The sequence below is a fragment of the Callospermophilus lateralis genome, chromosome 1 (genome assembly GCF_048772815.1).
Source record: "Callospermophilus lateralis isolate mCalLat2 chromosome 1, mCalLat2.hap1, whole genome shotgun sequence".
Classification (NCBI taxonomy): Eukaryota; Metazoa; Chordata; class Mammalia; order Rodentia; family Sciuridae; genus Callospermophilus; species Callospermophilus lateralis.
In genome coordinates, this window is record NC_135305.1 from 25,575,928 (window position 1) to 25,595,606 (window position 19,679).

The following is a 19,679-nucleotide window of genomic DNA, read 5'->3' on the forward strand; positions in this document are numbered from 1 at the left end:
AACTGGGCGCAGCGTCAAGCAGAAGCCGGTGTAAACAGGTTTGAGCCATCAGTTTCAGTGTCTTCAAGGAGGCTGGGTCCTTCCGTGGGCGGAGAGCGATTCCCCAGATAACTCAGGTCGGGGCGTCGGGGCACCGAGCTCCCACAGCATCAGGCAGGTCACCGAGGCTGCGCGGACTTCGGGAGCCAGTTCGATGCGAGGCAAGTCTTTCCCAGGCCCGCAGCCCAGAATCTTACCCCAGGCCTAGAACGCTCGAGGCAGGCGGGGCCGAGTCCCTGCACGGCGCAGGCCCAGTGGGTCCCCCGCTTCAGGCACTGGGCGGGGCCGTGGAGGCCTTCTGTCCAATCCCGTTCCCCGACGCGCGCGGGGCGGGACCCACTTGGCTTTGCGTCCAATTCCCGCTCCTCTGCGGCGCACAGCGAGTAGAGCGGCGCAGCTGTCGGGAGCGGAACCCAGGGCGAGGCTCGGTCGGTGAGGATGGCTGGCAGGCCTGCGGAGCCACCACTCCCTCCCTCTCCTAGTCCTGCAGCTCAGGGGCGGGGGAAAGTTGAGTCGTTTAGAACAAAGTTAGGTCGCCTTGAACTGCAGAGGTGCTGGGGGTCAGCGGGGGTGTGGTGTCCTCCTGCATCTCGCCTGTCGGCGTCTGAAGCGGTACCCCTGAGGCTGGGCCACTGAGCTGGTGCTTGCTTGGATCTCTGTGACTTGGTGTCTTCTTGAGTGTGCAGAGCTGCCCTTGGGTTAGTGGGAGGAGTCTCTATGCTTTCCTTGCCCTCTGCTGCTGCTCTGACCTCCTGTGGTCCTGCGGCGGGCTGCTGGCACAGATGCGGGCACCGGAAGGTATCCTGTGTCTCGGTGGACCCATCTAATGGAAGGTGCAGTTTCCTGAAACCTAGTTGATTTTATAGAAATTTAATCCTCTGCAGCAGATAAACAACTTTCTGCGTGGGTTTGCAGCGGTTCACAAAAAGTTGAGTCTGGGCGTCTCCCTTCTCCTCCTAGATTGTCTGCCCTCCACCTTCTTTCACCAGCGTTTGTTAATTTTTCTGAAGATTTTGTTAAGTTTGTTTTTTCTTTCCCATAGTCACAAACTTAATTCAAATGCCCGTGGTCTCAAAACAAATTGTTGCAACTGGTAGGCTTAAAAAGTTCATGTTGGTATACTGGTATGTGACAATCTGTTCCTTTACTTATTGTTCCTGGTTCTCTAAAATCCAGCAACGTCATTTTCGTGGTGCTATTCAAATTATATTATTTAGCTTAATCTTTGTGATTGGGAATTCAAGATCACTCTTTAAAGAAAGAATCTGATAATTCATATTATTGTTACCTGTTGATGAGTTAAGCACTGTAGTGAGTTTGAAATTAGTACTCTTGTTCCCAGTTTCCTAGAATCTATTAAGTAGCAGGGAGGTGTACAGAGAATATCTTCTCTGCATGTGTTTCTCTGCATCTTCTCTGTAATAGTTTCCTATTGTTGCAATAACAAATTACAACACACTGAACAATTAAAACATTATAAATGTATTACAGCTTCTGTAGATCTGAAAGACTTTAGTGAATTTAGCTGGGTGTTCTGCATAAAAGCTGTACAGAGTTGAAATCAAGGTTTCTGCAGGTCTGAGTTCTTTTCTGAGGCTGTTGGGGAGAATCCACTTCCAGATTCATTCAGGTTGTTGGCAGAATTGATTTCCACTGTGCTTATAGTACTGAGGACTCCATTTCCTTACTGTCTGTCAGCCCTATGTATCTGTCAGTTCCTTGAGGCCACCTACATCTTCAAAGTCAGCGCCAGCATCTCTGCTTCAGAGGACCCAAGTGATCAGATTAGGTCCACCTGAACAGTATCCCTGTTTTATGGTCAGATGTTCTGTAGATGATAACCAAATTACAATTACAGAAATAGTGATCCCATATTCACAGGTCTGGAGATTAGAAGGGCTGAAATTTGAGGTCATTTAGAGAAATTCTGCATATGGTTATTTCCAGCTGAATTGGTGGCTGGCCTTGAATTTGTGATCCTCCTGCCTCAGCCTCCAGAGTAGTTGGAATTATAGTGTTGCACTGTGCAACTGGACCCAGCTTCAGCTGGATTATTTTTAGAATGTACTTTTCCAGGCATTTAAAATACAGTGTATGATAACCAAATTCGTTAAAGTTATTTGCCTCGGAGCACATGGCTAGAAGGTGGCTTATTCTATTTGGACCCAGATCTACATTTTCATTAGGTTCAAAGCCTTTTTGGGTGTTCAAAACAATATGTATCTGAAGTCATTAGAAAAGAAGAATGAGAGGAACTATGAGATCTTTGTTATACTTCACTTTCAAATTATCTCTTTATATTAATGGTATAGATAGCTCTTCTCCATAAACAAAACAAAACCCAAGATATGGCATGAATAAAACAAAAGTCGTGAGATTTTTTTTGTTGTTTGAGAGCTATGTTGCCTGGCTGGCCTTGAATTCCTAGGCTAAACCAAACCGTTTGCTTCAGCCTCCTGAGTAGCTGGGACTACAGGCATGTGCCACCATGCCCGGCATTTTTTTTTTTTTTTTTTGATACATCTAGAGATAGGAATCTATGCTAATAGGGTGCTTCTGACAACCTCAGCAAATGGCTTCCATAAATGGGTCCAAGGCGTTGTTCTAGTTGTCATTCCCTGATGGGCAGTGAGGAGGAAACATGAAAGAACACATGCAGTTCTTTTTAGGGTTATGACCTGGAGATAACATATATCACAAGGCCATACTGAGCTCCATGGGAGAATAGGAGAAATATAACTGGGTGGCTGTATGCCCAGCTAAAACTCAGGATTCAAAGGGAAAGGATGTTGGCTGAAAAAAAAATTCTGCTGTGCCTTTGTTTTTGATACTAATTAATTTTGTGACCTCTAAGTGGAATATTTGTTTTGCTTTGCTGTTTATTTGAAAGGATAGGAAATTCTTTTTTTTTTTTTTTTTTAAGAAAGAGTGAGAGAGGAGAGAGAGAGGAAGAGAGAATTTTTTTTAATATTTTATTTTTTTTAGTATTTGGCGGACACAACATCTTTGTCTGTATGTGGTGCTGAGGATCGAACCCGGGCCAGCGCGCTACCGCTTGAGCCACATCCCCAGCCCGGAAATTCTTATTCGATATTAATACTCCTGTTTTCTCAGTTGCTATTTTAATATGTAATTTATATATAAAGTCTTCTTTGAGAAATGTCATTTTTTTAAAATTTAGCATTTGTATGTAGACCTTCTTCATATTTTTGGTTTAGTTTGATTTATATGATGAAAATTAATATATGTGTGGAAGACATTCAAGATTGCTTTGGAATATTTGAAACCATTCTGAGTAGGCCTTACACCATCTTCACAACTTACAGCAGTTTGTCATACGATTTATTTATTTATTTTTTTGTATTCTGTAATTCTGTAGTTGAGCAACTCTTCCACACCCTTTCATGTGCTCCTCCTAGTTCTCTTTTTCAGCACATAATCCTTTTCTAAACATCAAACCCCATCCTCCCATCAATACTTTCTGCACACTTCCTTACCCACTACCGTGCTGCCTATCCTGTATAGGGGAAATTTGCAGTCTAATAGATCTGAGTTACAGTTCTAGGTATAATCTCTTAGGCAGATTACTAAATCTCTCTGTGTATTATTTTTTTCCTATGTTAAAATTGCAGAAAATGTCACTTTTCAGAGATAAGAAGATTAGGGAGATGACACACGTTTTCATATCTGAATTAGGCTTTCCCCAAAGAGGACTCCTCTTATTTCTTTTTTTTTTAGTTGTAGTTGGACACAATCTTTATTTATTTATTTTTATGTGGTGCTGAGGATCGAACCCAGCACCTTGCATGTGCTAGGCGAGTGCTCTACCACTGAGCCAGAGTCCCAGCCCCAACTCTTCCTATTTCTTGCCTAAAGGACATAAACCAGTGTTTTGGGAACTTAATGGGGAGAGGGTACAAGGAGGCTCAAAATTCAAGGAGTATACCTTTTTTCTTTTTTTGGTGGTGATGGAGATTGAACCCAGGGCTTTACATATGTGAAGCAATACCTGGCACATACTGCAATACTTTTTGATTTTCTTTACCTGACAAGCTTGTAAATTCCACAGAGTGGGATCAAGTCTTAGATACAGTCTGACCCTAAAATATTGGTTTAATGAATTGGGCCTAGCATATATAAGAATATTTATGAGATTGAATTTGTGAGTGCTGTCTCTTTTTTCTTTAGTTTTCCTATTGTGACTATATCATGGAAAATCAACTGGCTAAATCAATTGAAGAACGAACATTTCAGTACCAGGATTCTCTTCCATCACTGCCTGTTCCTTCACTTGAAGAATCATTAAAAAAATACCTTGAATCAGGTATGTTTATAATCTTATAATTATCCATTACTTCTTAGCAACTTAGAAAACAGATGCTGTTAGAAGTTGATGAGGGTCTGATTGCTTCTAGGCTCATGATAAAGTGTCCTTAAAATATCCAAAATGTTTTTTTTTTTCTCTTTTGTTATTTTTTCCACAGTTTGTAAAGCAAGATAGTATTAATAGTCCTACAGTGAAAAGTGCAATCCTTTGCCCCATTTCCCTGGCTTCTTCTTCTCCTTGCAAATCCCACCCTTCAGGCAAGAATTTTCAAATCTTTTATGTTCCTTATGTTATCTACACAATTAAAGTAATATTCTTATTTTACTATTTTTTGCATCTTTTACCTGTAGGTATTATAAATCAGTTCTCTTTCATCCGTTATCCCTCCCTGTCCCCAGCATAAATACAAACCAACATTACCTCATTTTCCCTCCCGTTCTTTCTATATAGTTGTGCTAAAGTCATTATTTAGGATTAAATCAGCAGTCCTCTATTTATTTCAGGATTTCACCCTATTTTAGTCAACATACACCTGACTTAATTCACCTAATCATTCAGGATTTATGGTTATACAATTATTCATATGTGAACTCTGCATTTTACTTTGATTTACCTTCTTCTTGCATTTTCCCGTTATTTTTAATTTTTTACTTTACTTTGTATTTATAAATAAGTTTTCCCAAACATTGCAGTGAAAATTCCTGAATACATTTAAATATATAAAGTATTCTGTCAGTTTCATTTCTACCTGAATACTCCTTTTCGGGAGCCCTTTCCCCTCTTGCTTTAATTAGGTTAGCTTTTCTTGAGCTTGATGGACAACTGGTACACTGGAGCTTTCCTTTGCCACCATCCTCAGAGTTCTCTTCACATTTCTTTCTTGTGTCAGACTCTCTATTTCCTAGGTTTAATATCTTTCTTTTTCTTGATTTACTTCATTATTTGACTCATCTTCAGTAGATACCTGTGTAAGAATATTTAGGAGGAAAAAGTATGAAGTAAAAACATGTTTACTTGATTGGTTGGTTGAGTATTTAATTCTGAATTAGAAATCATTTTTCTGAAGAACTTTGAAGGTATTGTTTATTCTTCTTGAGAAGTATGATGCCATCTGATTTTGAGGCCCTACCTCCTAAAGGTCCGTAGCACCTCCCCATGCTACCAGGCTGGGATCAAGCCTTCTACATCTGGCCCTTTGGCAGACACTTTCCATGTGTAAGCCATAGCAGTGCTTTTTCCTTTTTGGTCTCTTTACTGTGTGATACCAGCAATCCATTTTGTTTTGTTCTGTCTCATGTGAGAGACTTTCCTCAAATATCTGCAAATATTCTTAGACATTCAAATTTAGGAGTAAGACTCTGAAAAAGCTGACTAAGAACTCTGTGTGACTGAGTTGGACTTGGTGGCCAGTGGGCCTTATTGTTGGATAATAGGGCAGAGACCTAGAAATTCCATTAGGGCATACCCGAATTCCAGTATTCTTTTCTCTTGAACTGATGGCTCTCTCCAAAGAGGACCCTCTTATTTCTTTCCTAGAAGGCATAAACCAGTGTTTTGGGAACTGAATGAGGAAGGGGTGGAAGGAGGCTGAACATTCAAGGAGTGTACTTTGGTTTTTCTTTTTTTGGTAGTTGTGGAGATTGAACCCAGGGTTTTACACATTGCTAAGCAAGTACTCTCCCATTGAATTAACTGTATCTCCAGCCCCATTGTTTTTTTTTTTCTTTCTTGTAAATTTAAATTAAATTTTACTTTTTAACTAATACATAAAAACATAAAAAGCTGTATTAATGGGGTATCATGTGATGTTTTAATACACATGTATGAACCTAGATTGAAACTAGATTCTATGTCCTCAAACATTTTATCATTTCACATCCCTAGCCCTATTTTCCTATTTTGTATTTTACTTAGAGTCAGGGTCTCACTGAGTTGCTTAGTGCCTCCTTTTGCTGAGGCTGACTTTGAACTCGTGATCCTCCTGTCTCAGCTCCCAAGCCACTGGGATTACAGGCATCCCAACTGCACCTGGCTTTCTTATCCTTTCTTTATGGTGAAAATTTTCACAATTGTTATCAGTATTCACCATACTGTGCAGTCGCACACCATAAACTCCTTACTTCTAACTGTACTGATTACCCATTGATAAACCTTTCCCCAGCCTCCCTCTTCTCTACTTTCCTTGATCTTTAGTAACACCTTGCTACTCTCAACCTCAATAAGATCAACTTTTTTTTAGTTTCTACATATGAGTGAGATCATGCAATACTTGTCTTTTTGTGCCTAGCTTATTTCGCTTAACATAACAATCCAGTGGGATTTTTTTTTTTTTTTTTTTTTGGCAAATGACATGTTTTTGCAAATGACAGAATATCATTTTTTTAAATTGTTGAATAGTTTTTCATTGTGTATATGTATCACATTTTCTTTATCCATCAGTTGATGAACACTTAGGTTGTTTCCATTTCTTGGTTACACATGCTAAGCAATATACTGCAATCTAAAACGTTATATTGTATTCCATTATAATCCCAATTCATTATGGGCAGGAATCTATGTATTCTATCTTGTCTGGGTCAACTTCTCTGGGGAATAAAACTCCTATTTTCTACTGGCATTGCCAGGCTTTGTAGAGTACAGGAAGGGATCTACCAGGCGAGTGTGGATGAGATGGTCATCTAACTGCTGCTTTGGAAGACTTTCCAACAGTCTTGCTTAGAGCCTTCATTTCCTCCTTATCTTTTGGAGGTACCATGTATCATGAATTCTTGAACTTTTTTTGGATTCTGCTGTGAGAATTGGCTTGCTTCTTGATTTATGTCTAACTTTCCCCCTATTCCCTTTACCTCTATTCCTTAGTCCTTAGATATTAACTTTCTCTATTCTATAAATTCAGTAACCATTTCTCCCAGTGTTTTCTAATTATAAAATATTGCCGAACTTGTCAGCCATCTTCTTTCTTTTATTTATTTTTTTTGTCCTGGCATACTTTTCCCTTTTTTATTACCTTACTGTCATTTTAGCAGGTTTCTAGAATGAGTAGAGATAAATATGTTTATTTTTAACTGGAAGCATTCTGATGCGTTTTTAAAAAAATTCTTTATTCCTCACCTACTTTCATCTGAAAATTCTAATTTCTTATTTTTAAAAAATTTCATTTATGGGCTGGGACTGTGGCTCAGTGGTAGATCCCTCGCCTAGCATGTGCAAGGCCCTGGATTCGATCCTCAGCACCACATAAAAATAAAATAAAGGTATTGTGTCCAACTGCAACTAAAATATAAATATTTTTTAAAAAATTTATTTATTATTATTCCACTTTTGATTATTGACATATTCTCTCTGAATCAACTTATTTAAGTTGACTTTGGAAGTTTGCCTGGTAAGATTTCAGAGGCAAAAATCAAACAGAAAGAAGATATTAATGTTTCATGATCTCTAATTAACTTTATAGCTTTATTTCAGAACATTTGGTTTTCATGGAATATTTCCCTTAGTCATGAGGCACTCTAAACTGCTCTGAGTAGGATTTATACTTATACATACATACATTTTGTATTACATATATTAATGATCACGGCTCCAATGTGAACATTAATGGAAAGATGCTTTAATTTCTCCAATTTGTGGTTAAGTAGGATTTACTTTCAACTGGACTAATAACTAGATGATAGTACCACCTCATAATTTTAACTATCATCTAGAATGATTTTAAAATAATTTCAGAAAATTGTTACTAGAGTACATAATATCTCTCATTGTAATTTTTACAGTGTTTTGCATTGTTGCTTTTTAGCCATTTTCATTTGGTCAACTCTTATTATTATTTATTATACTGCAGTGTTAATTAATACTGTATTTTACATATGTAGTATGTACTAATTACATATGTGTATGTAGTGATTCAGGTAATTTGGTGGTACTTGAGGTCTAAATGCCTTAATCACATTTTTCTTTATAGTAAAGCCATTTGCAAATGAAGAAGAATATAAGAAAACTGAAGAAATAGTCCGAATATTTCAAAATGGAGTTGGAGAAAAATTGCATCAGAAATTACTTGAAAGGGCAAAAGGAAAAAGAAATTGGGTATTTATTTTAGTATGTTTATAATGAATAATGATGATCTTTAAAGAAGGAAATTTAAAAATGGGTATAATTTTGTTTTAAATTATTGTTGTATAATCCTTGCAGTCATTGTTATTATGATTATCCAAAGGAATGAATAAATCGTTTAACTGGGGAGTTTTGAGTGTTATGAGTGGTCCCCTATCTTATGTGAGAACTTGTTAAAGATGCAGATTTTCTGGAAACAGTGATTCTGATTCAGTATATGTGGAAAGGGGCCCAGAAATCCTTATTTGAGCAACTATTCCATGCCGTTCTGATAACAGGCAATTTATAGGCCATGCTTGAGAAAAAACATTTTTTTCCAGGTAACTATAGCCTGAAAACTTCCTGAAAAGGACTAAAATAGACATGTTACATAAGTGGCATAGAAATATTTAAACACTTCATGGGAGAAAAGGAGAAGAGAACAGTTATGAATATTTTTTATTTCAGTGAGGTATATTGAGGGAAGAGTTTCTATTGAGGGCCTCAATAATTTTCCACAAGGAATCTTTGACTTCTTTCACTTATCTACTTCACTTCTTTAATATATGAAATAAAGGATGAGTTTGTCAATTTTGAGCCTTGGATTTTTTTAATTAAAGTGAGATGAAGGTACAGAAGTTGTTCTGCCAGTTCCTTTTTTTGTAGGCCTTTTTCTGAAGTACTAATTATAGTTTATAACATCAGTTTCTTTAAAAAGAAATAACAATTTAATAAGACCTGCTTATGCATGAAATTCAATTGCATATTATGAAAGAAGGACACACAGAATTTTCTATGACAAATCTAAATTAATTTTAAGCCTACTGAAAAGTGGGATTTTTGTTTTGTTTTTTTTTTTTTTGGATACTGGGGATTGAACTGAAGAGGCACTCATCATTGGGCCACATCCCCAGCCCTGTTTTGTATCTTATTTAGAGACAAGGTCTCAGTTGCTTAGCGCCTCACCGTTGCTGAAGCTGGCTTTGAACTGGTGATCCTCTTGTCTCAGCCTTTGGAGTCACTGGGATTACAGGCGTGGGCCACCGCACCCGGCCTGAAAATGTTTTTTAAATTTATAACATAATATCTATTTTTGTTTAGAAATGGAAAATTTAAATGTCCTAATAACTGTTATCATGTGGTGAGGATTTAGTAATATTCATTATACCTCAGGTACTCTGAGGAAACAACTAAGTGCTTGGTTCGATACTGTGATTTCAACATGATAGTCCCTCTGAAGGTGCCTTTTCTATGCTTTCTTGTTTCATGTTTTTGATAGTGTGTTTAAACAAATAGTATTTTGGATCTTAAAAGTCCCCAAAAAATGATCACATAGCATTTTTCAATATCTATGATGATTTCAACAACAACAAAAAAACATGTTTTAAAGTGGTATAGAATAAATAAAGAACAATGTAGCTTTTTCTTTCTTTTCTTTTTTGTGTGTGGGGGGTGTCAGCGATTCCACATTTGAGTACTATGAAAAACATTAGGCTGATAATTTTAATTTCTTTTAGCTTGAAGAATGGTGGCTGAATGTTGTTTACCTGGATGTTCGTATACCATCACAGCTAAATGTCAACTTTGTCGGTCCTTCTGCCCATTTTGAACACTATTGGCCTCCAAAGGAAGGCACTCAGTTAGAAAGAGGAAGTATAATCCTTTGGCATAACTTGAACTACTGGCAGCTAATAAGAAAGTAAGGATACTTATATGAATTTAGTAACAAATGTACCTCAAACATCAATTGGCAAAATGTTGAAAAATTTTATTTGGGGAATAATAAATACTACAGTTGTGATGGTTTGATTTATAAGTTTAATAATGGCTTCTTGATCAAAATACTTTTTTTTTAAATAGAGAAAAACTGCCTGTTCATAAAGTTGGAAATACTCCTCTAGATATGAATCAATTTCGAATGTTATTTTCTACCTGCAAAGTTCCAGGAATTACTAGAGATTCCATTATAAACTATTTTAGGACTGGTAAGTAAAAACACAGGTACTTTTTTTTTTTTTTTTTTTGTAAAAGCACTGGGATATTGGTAATTTTGTTGTGATTTCTACTGTGACACTGGAACCCACAGTTTTGAAAAATGTTTCTTATTGGTTTTTGACAAATCAAAGGCTTTCCATGAAACTTGTCTTTGATTTGTTCTGATTAGTTTGAATGTAATATAAGGGAATTAATTTTCTAAACTGTCGTGCATGATTGAATATAAACCTGATGCTTTTGTTGCATCATTTGAGAATTTAAAATATTTAATTGAAGAACAAAGTTATGAATGAGTATTAAGGAAGTCATGGAGCATAGGAAGGTTTCTGTATACCTCTTTTTGTACCCTCTTTCCTTATCTGAATTGTCTTGAATGTTTGCTTGTATGTGCCCATAATGTTCCAGTTTCCTTTGTGAATATACTCTTCCCTCCCCCGCCCCTTTAACTGTTACCTGGAATCATGCTTCTTGGAGGCACACAGGTTCAGATTGATTCATCAAAATTTTGTTTTTACTGTCATTTGATGGCAATTTCTTCTTGGTGTTCTAGCATATCTTCAAATGGAAAATTCTTTTGTGGCAACTTCTGTCTTCTAGTTACTTTAGGAATTTTTATGTTTTATTGTTTTAATGACTGTTTATAATTATAGTAGAGTATAATTATGAATGGACTTTTTTTTCATAAAGTTTTAAGAGTTAACTTTTATAGTTAGTTGCACCCATAATATGAAGGTTTGAGTTACCTTTTGTATAGAACTCACCTCCTCTTTGAAAATCTTTCTAGATATTTGAGATGCTTAATGTGCTCAAGCCTCCACACATTTACCTTGGATGTTGCAAGTAAAAGAATTAACAGGAAAGATTAGGAAAGTGGGTTTATTTATGGTACTTAGTTACATAGTGGAAAAGGTGAGCAGATGAAAACTGATGTAAGAATAATAACCAGTAAAGAAAGAAAATATACATATCAGTTAAGAAATTGAGATCAGTGACCTGTTTTTGAATTTGGTCTTTGTTACTTAGTAGGCATGTCTTTAAATAAGGTAACTCTTTTGGGTTAATGTGTGTCAAATGGGGATTCATTAGCTTAATAATGTGTCTCAATGCAGTGTTTTAAGCTATCATGATTGTTATATTCTTGGACTTATAGCTATGTAAAGAGGTGAAGATAGGTAAAGCTAAGGGAATAAGTTAATGTGAAAATATGTCAGACAGTTAATGGTAAATAATGTACAGAAAATTCAAATAAAATGAATCACTGTGTAATTGTTTAGATAAGGTAGTCAAGGAAAGTTTCTTTGAGGATCTGAATGATGATGAATCAGCATGTTTTTTCACTTTTTCTTTAATTTTTGTTTTTAACTTTTTGTTCAAAATGCTATAGGTGGGAATAAACTTGGTGTGTTCTAAGGGTATTAAGGATAGAGCAGAGCAGGCAAGAGAGGGGCAGATTCAAAAGGGAACTAGAGCCTAGTTCATCTAGTACTTTATAAACCAAGATAAGGTTTTGACTTTTATTTGAAATGTAAATAGAAACTTTTTTTTTTTCTTTTGGTGAAACTGGGGATTTAAACCAATAGCATTCTATCACTGAGCTTCCCTTTTTATTTTAGTTTGAGACAGAGTTTCACTAAGTTTCCCAGGCTGGCTTCAAACTTGTGATCCTCCTTCCTCAGCCTCCCACTGTGGTATGTGCCACAGTACGTAGTTATTAATGGATTTTGAGAAAGAGAGATTTATGATATCAGATTTATGTTACTAAAAGATTATTCTACCTGCTATTTGAAGAATGGAATTTTAGGAGACAAGTACAGTAGCAGAGACACCAGTTAGAAAGTTGTTATAGTAGTTCATTTGAGCCATAATAAGGACGTGTACTAGGTGGTTGCAAGAAGGTGGTGAAAAGTTATCCACTTCTGGATATGTTTTGGATTTGGGACTAACAGAATTAGCTAAAGATTGGTTATAAGTATAAGTGAAAAATAGAAATCAGAGATGACTTTAAGGTATTTTGCTTATAGCCAGGTATGGTGACATGTGCTTGTCTTTCTAGTTACCAAGGAAACTGAGGTAGGAAGATTGCATGAGCCTAGGATTTCAAGGCTAGTCTAGGTGACTTAGCAGGATCCTCTCTTATTAGCACCCTTCTCTAACCAGCTGAGCTAACTGGGCCATGACAAGATACCCTCATTTAAAAAAAAAAAAAAAAAAAGCCTTGAATAACTACTGAGGTGAATGTTCAGTTAGACTCATCAAATTTGTAGGTTGTGTGTATATTCATAAGGTGGTAAAAATTGAAAGGACAAATTTTAGGGAGGAAAATCAAGAGGTCCCTTAGACTATGTTGAATTTAAGATGGCTTTTAAACATATAAGTGGAAATGTAAATCGGCAGTTGGAGGTACAGTTTGGAGTTCTGAGAGTTCAGGACTGCAGATATGGATTTAGGAGCCATCATTAGCAGGCCTAGAATTTTTTTTCTAAAATCACAAAAGTAGTTAAGATTACTTTTGAAACATACATAAATAAAGATGATCAAGGGAACCACTATTGATCTTTATCACAATCCAATATAATATTTGCTTGTCAGAGGAGCCAGCAAAGGAGAGCAAGACAGGGAGGAAGAAAACAAAGACATTGGTCTACTAGAAGTCAAGAGGAGGAAGTGTTTTATCTAATGCTCCTGAGAGGTCAAATGAGGTGAAAATGTGACCATTGATCTATCAAGATGATGTCGACAGAGGCCATCCTTGACAAGAGCAGTTTTAGTGGAAGTTGGGGAAGGAAGCCCATCTGGAAGAGATGAAAATGAATTAATGAAGTGGTGACAACATTTGGAAATACTGCTTGCAAAAGCAAGTTTTGGTGTGCAGTGGGAGATCTAAAAAAAAGAAAAGTTGAAAAGACGGGTAATATTATGTTATGGAAATGATATAGAGCCTTTAGGAGAAATACAACCCTGCTGGAATAAGACACATTTCAGACTTGTCACCCTCTGACTTATATGATAATCAGTTTGTTTCATTTCAAGTCACTAAGTTAGTGGTAATTTGTTAAAGCAGCCATAAAAAACTTATTCAAATATTTACTCATCTTCTATTCCCTCGCACATTTATATACTTTATCTTCCATAAAAAAAAAAATAAAATAGATGAACTGTTCTGACTGAGGACATCTCTTCTCTTTGTGTTCTGAATTCCACTTTTGCTCAGTCATTATCCTCTCTCTCTGCTGCATCATTAATTTTTTCTTTATTGGATCCTTTCAATCTGAATGTCTTTCATCTTAAAAGAAAAATAATTCGTCTCTTGTTTCCTTCATTTGTTTACACCCCCATCAAAACCAACATCCCCTCTTACCTAGAGTTCTTATCTGGACCACTTCAGTTATCTCATAACTAATCTGGCTGTATCATCTCTTTTCCCCTATTATCTGTTGTTATTCATGTAGCAACTAAAGTAACCTTTTAAAGTACTAGTTAGTATTAGTTAGATCCCATTATTACTGTCCTGATAATTGGCTGATAATTGCACTGACCTTGTTTTCCTTTAAGCAAGTCCCCTTGCTTTTGTCCTAATACCTTTACTCTTGCTGTTTCTTCTGCCAGGTTCTCTTTTCCTGCAATTTCCAGGCTCACATTCTTTCTTTACTCAGTTCTCTGTTTAAATATTTCTTCTTAGGTTCATTCTGAGGTTCCACCCTTCTGTTCCAGCTTCATTTCCAACCATTTATTGGATCATTTGACATCAGATTTATTTTATTTTTTCTTTTCCAGCCCTAAATTTTGGAAAGGATATAATCAGTAGTTGCCAGCAATAAAAGTGGTGCTAATGTAAAAGGATCTTTAGGTTTTTTTGAAGGGCCAGAGAAGAAGTGATTTGGGACATGCCATGAGGAGCAAATACGTACTTCATCTTCCAGGTCTTGAGGAAATAGGATCTAAGGGGAAAAATAGTAGTTCTTTTCAGGAGATGGTCCTTCCTTAGAATGAATAGATTTAACAAGTGATGTGTGTAATGCACTTAATACCAACCAGTAATTTTCCTTCCAGTGGCAGTATATGTCTTCTCTTTCTTCTTTTTCCTTTCTTAGAAGAAGGGATGGGGCAGGGATCATATAGGAAGACCCTTAGTAAAGGAGGGAATACTTTAAAAATGGAGATAACTCAGGGTAGTCTGAAGTTTACAGTAGATAAAACAATTCTTGGGGAGTTAAGGTATACCACAGGAATCTTAGAATCAATTATCAGTGACTTAGGTTATCAGAGCCTTAAGTAAAACTACAGATTAGGCAAAATTCTTTCCCCTTGCCACTCAGGCATCTAGTGCCCTTTTCTACTGAAAACAATTTTATTTATTTATTTTTTGGTATTGGGGATTGAACCCAGGGGAGCTTTACCACAGAAATACATCCGAAGCCTCTTTTATTTTGAGACACTAAGTTGCTTAAGGCCTCACTACTTTGCTGAGGCTGGCCTTGAACTTGTGCTCCTTCTGCCTCAGCCTCCCGTGTGAGTGAGATTACAGGTATGTACCACTGCTTCTGGAACTGAAAACTATTTTACTGGGGAATCATTGCTAGACATCACTGCAACTAAATTACTTAATTAGCAATTAACATTAAAATAATTTTAAAGAGACACATGTCTCTGTTTCCTTTCTTACCCTTACATTCCTGTCCCTGAACAAAATTAGAAAGCCCTATAATAGTTTGCGGTTTATGTGATTCTCAGAATGTACAAATACTTGAAACTTTCATGGATTTCTAGATGTCACATGGACAAGTTTCAAGAGTATATATTTATATCATAATAACTGAAATTCTATGAACTTGCAGAGGTTTTTGAAATTATTTTTTGCCTGATATGTTAAAAAACAAAAATGGTACATATTAATGGACTACCATGCAATATATCAATAAATGTATATTTTGTATAATCAGATTAAATATATCTGTCTCCTGTAACATCTATCTTTTTTTATGGCAAAAGCATTCAAAATCCCTTTGACTTTTGCAATACAGAGTACTCAATCATTATCTATAGTAGTTACCTACTGTGCAATGAATAGCACAAAGGATTTACCCTTATCTGACTGTAATTTAGTACTCATTGATGAACCTCCCCCTTGCCCTGCAAGTTGTTTTTATTCATGTGATGTATTTGACAAATATATAAGTGAATTATCATTTTCTTCTGTTGGATATAAACAGCTTTACTACTGTTTAACTTTGGGAGATTTGAGTCTTGTGTTTTCTGTTTCTTTTTTCCAGAAAGTGAAGGGCATTCCCCAAGTCACATTGCAGTGTTGTGTCGGGGCCGAATTTTTGTCTTTGATGTAACACATGAAGGATGTTTGATCACCCCACCAGAGCTTCTCAGGTTTTCACATGACTGTCTTGAATCTCATTAGATCTTAAGCTGTTATTTAGGTTAAAAAAATAAATGTTGAAACTTGTCTTTCTATGAGGTGACAGAAAGCTGAAAAATAAGAATTTTATATGTGTATATATATTTTTAAAAAATCTATTCTTTGTTTTTAATTTTAATTTTTAATTTTACTAGATGTACATGAATATGTTACACTTGAGAAAAAAGAAAACATTGCAGATACTACCAATCCCATTCCCTGCCCCCAAATTACACTAGTTTTGCCCCCAAATAATACTAGTTTTTATGTTCTGTCCTTCCAGATCTGTTACAATAAATTTATATGCACATATCATTTTAAAAAAGAGAACATATATATTTTATATATAGTATATATTTTTTTGTATATATATATATATATATATATATATATACACACATAATTCATATATAGTATGCATACATTTTTGGAAAAAATTATAGAAAATTTTAAAATATAGAATTATATAATGAAGACCCCCCCACACACCCATCCCCTAACTTTAGTGTTACTTACTCCTAGTTTTAACAGTTATAAAGTCATTTAGCATTGTTTCAACTATCTGTGTTCTTCCCTTCACTCCCATGTGGATTATTTTGAAGAAAATATCAGATATAATATCCTTTAATTATAAATCTTTTAGTATATATTTCTAAAATATAAAAATTCTTGTTCACATCTAGTACCATTCTTAAACCTGATGTTGACTTGTAATAAGTTAACAATAATTCTTTGATATTATTAATATTTAATAGGCTATTCAAATTTCCTAGATGATTTTATAACTATTGTGTCATATCTATCTAACTATCTATATATATAATTTGAATTATTTTTTTACTAAATAATTAAGCTTACTAAATAAATAAGCTTACAAAAGCACACACAAATGTATAGCTGAATTCTCAGGTAACTGCCACCCGGGTCAAAACAGAACATTTCCAGTGCTCCAGAGCTCACTCTTATAGGTCTTCCAAATTTCTGTGCTTACCCACCTTCCTAAGTGGAATCATTTAGATTATTTACTACTGTAATAATCCTCGTACAAATCTTTGGTGGATGTGTGCATGCATTTCTGGAAAGCCCAGGAGAGGATTTGCTGAGTCCTAGATTATATGCACATTCAACATCAATAGATAATGACAGTTTTTAAAATTAGTTGTACTAATTTCCACTAGTGTACGAGTGTCATAGGAGTTCTTCATACATTCTTGATAAGATTGTTCTTTGTTTTATGTATTTCAATACCCAGAAGAGGAGACTATACTTAAAATTGCTCTTTTATCCTATTAAAGGCATCATTTTTAAAATTTTTTAATTTTTTTAGTTATATGTAACAGTAGAATGTATATTGATATACATACATGAAGTATAATTTATTCTAATTAGGATCCCATTCTTATACATGATGTGGAGTTATACTGGTCATGCATTCATATATGAACATGTCGGATTCATTCTACTGTCTTTCCTACTACCATCCCTCCTCTCTTCCCTTCATTCCCCATTTTAATCCAAAGTACTGCTCTTCTTTCCTTCTCCCCACTTATTGTGTGTTAGTTAGCATGTGCATATCAGAGAGAACATTTGGCCTTTGGTTTTGGGGGGTTGGCTTATTTCATTTAGCATGATAGTCTCCAGTTCCATTTATTTACTGGCCATAATTTCATTTCTCTTCATGGCTGAGTAATATTCCATTGTGTGGGTGTATGTGTAGGTGTGTATCACATTTTCTTTATCCATCTGTTGAAGGGCATCTAGTTTGGTTCTATAGCTTTGCTATTATGAATTAAGCTGCTTAAAGGCATCATTTTGATAAACAGTTATTAATTTAAATGTAGTCTGATTTGTCAGTCTTTTACCATATTGATTATATTTTTTGTATTATTTTTAAAAAGTGTTCCCTAACCCAATACCAAGAAGACATTTCCTTATATTCTAGAATTTTGTTTTGCCTTTCACATATATAGTTTGCCTGAATTGATTTTGTGCGTGGTACAAGGTAGGGGTAGTTGTACGTTTAAAAAGGTGTTATTTTAGGTATTTTTCTTCAGTTTACTTCTTTTAGTTACTAATAAGGCATTGGTATTTTTGTAGTGGTATAGGTACATCTACCTTATTCTCTTGACAGTTACATAGAATTCTGTCACATTGATAAACTAAAGTATATTTGATCATTTCTCTATTAGTGCTTATGGAAGTTGTTTCCATATATTGCTGTAACAAATAATAATCATTTTCAAATGTGTCTTTGGAGAAAATATCTTATGGGTTGATATAGAAGTGAAATTTCTGGGTCATAAGATATATATACTTAAAGTTTTTAACTTAAGTCCAATTATTATCCAAAGCAGCATTATTTTCCCTGCTGGTATTATATGAAGATAACCATTTTTTCACATTATTGCTGTCATGGTATTATTAAATTTAAAACATATCTGGTGAACTCACAAGTGAAAAATGGTTTTCATTGTTGGTTGAATTTGCATATCCCTTGTTATTAGGGGGTTAAGCATTTTTATATGTCTTTATAGGCCATTTGTATTTTCTCTTCTGTGAGTTGTGTTTATCTGTTTTCCTGTTGTCCTATTTTATTCTTATAGATTTGTAAAAGTCAGTTATATAAACTGTATACTATTCCTTTATTGATTACATGTGTAACAAATATTTTCTTCTCATTAACTGAAAAAATCTTTTTTGGAAATTATATATTGTTAATTTTAATGTAGGCAAATTATCTTTTTGGTCTTTTGCTATTATGATTTAGATAACATTTGAAGGTGAATGTGATTGGTCCAAATTTGGCATGTAACTATTAGATCAGACTTATTAATTGGATTACATAGAGCTACTTTTGCAGAAATTGAATATATGTAATTCATGGGCTCATTTTAACCCGTGACCAATTTTGCTTGGATAACAGAATTCAGATCACTATTTAAAATTAGGAGAATTCATATTAAAGTTTGGATTTCTGATTTCTCATAAAAAAATAAAAATTCTAATAATACCAGCTGGCCCTGTGGCATGCATGGCAACTCTGGGCTGGACACTGGTAGTTTAGAGTTGCCATTTCAGATTATATGTTTCAATTCAGCTTCCTACCATCCTAGCACTCCCTACACTGAGACCAAATGTTACCTCCATTTATCATTTCACTTACACAGGTTTGTTTTTGTTGCTTAATTTTAATAGAAGAGAAATATTCCTCTATTTCTATATCTCTAATGAAAGAGGAATAACAAGAACTCTGGCCTTATCATAGTGTTGGTAGATATACCTTCTTTTCTCATGTCTCTATTCTTCCTTTTACATTTCTCTCACCCTCAGTGGTACCAATATCTATCCGTTATCCAAGTCTGAGAACTCCCCAGTGAGTTTAACCCTCTTTATTGAGATATAATTCACACACCATACCATTTAAAGTGTAAGTCAGTATTTTTTAGTATTTTTATAGAATTGTGGTACCACAGTTAGTTTTAGAACATTTTTGTCACCCTCAGAAGTAATCCAGTACCCATAAGCTCTCCATTGCTTCCTAATCCTCCTCCATTATTTATTTTACATATCTCCCAAAACATGCCTACCCCACCAACCCTAGACAATTACCAGTCTACTTTCTGTTCTAAGAATTTGCTTATTTTGGACATTTCATATAAATGGGATCTTACAACATGTGATAAATGGAATCCTTAACATGATGTTTTGTGTTGCCTGTCTTCATTTAGCAAAATGCTTTCAAGGTTCATATATGTTTTAGCCTGTATTAGTATTCTGTTTCTTTCTATGGCTGAATTATGTTTCATTTTATGTATATAC

General features: G+C 35.3%; 1 protein-coding gene across 3 annotated transcripts in view; it reads left to right on the forward strand.

Moving 5' to 3' along the window:
• Positions 1 to 416: 416 nt before the first annotated feature.
• Crot (carnitine O-octanoyltransferase) overlaps positions 417 to 19,679 on the forward strand; it is a 43,194-nt gene continuing 23,931 nt past the window's right edge. For 2 of the 3 annotated variants that reach the window (XM_076833536.1, XM_076833550.1), the window contains exons 1-6: positions 418 to 471; positions 4,228 to 4,363; positions 8,328 to 8,452; positions 9,976 to 10,157; positions 10,319 to 10,443; positions 15,724 to 15,832. In XM_076833536.1, the coding sequence (XP_076689651.1) occupies positions 4,249 to 4,363; positions 8,328 to 8,452; positions 9,976 to 10,157; positions 10,319 to 10,443; positions 15,724 to 15,832 (656 nt within the window). In that variant the 5' untranslated portion in view covers positions 418 to 471; positions 4,228 to 4,248. Of the gene's footprint in view, positions 472 to 4,227; positions 4,364 to 8,327; positions 8,453 to 9,975; positions 10,158 to 10,318; positions 10,444 to 15,723; positions 15,833 to 19,679 lie in introns of all 3 variants that reach the window. The other variant, XM_076833542.1, reaches the window with a different exon arrangement.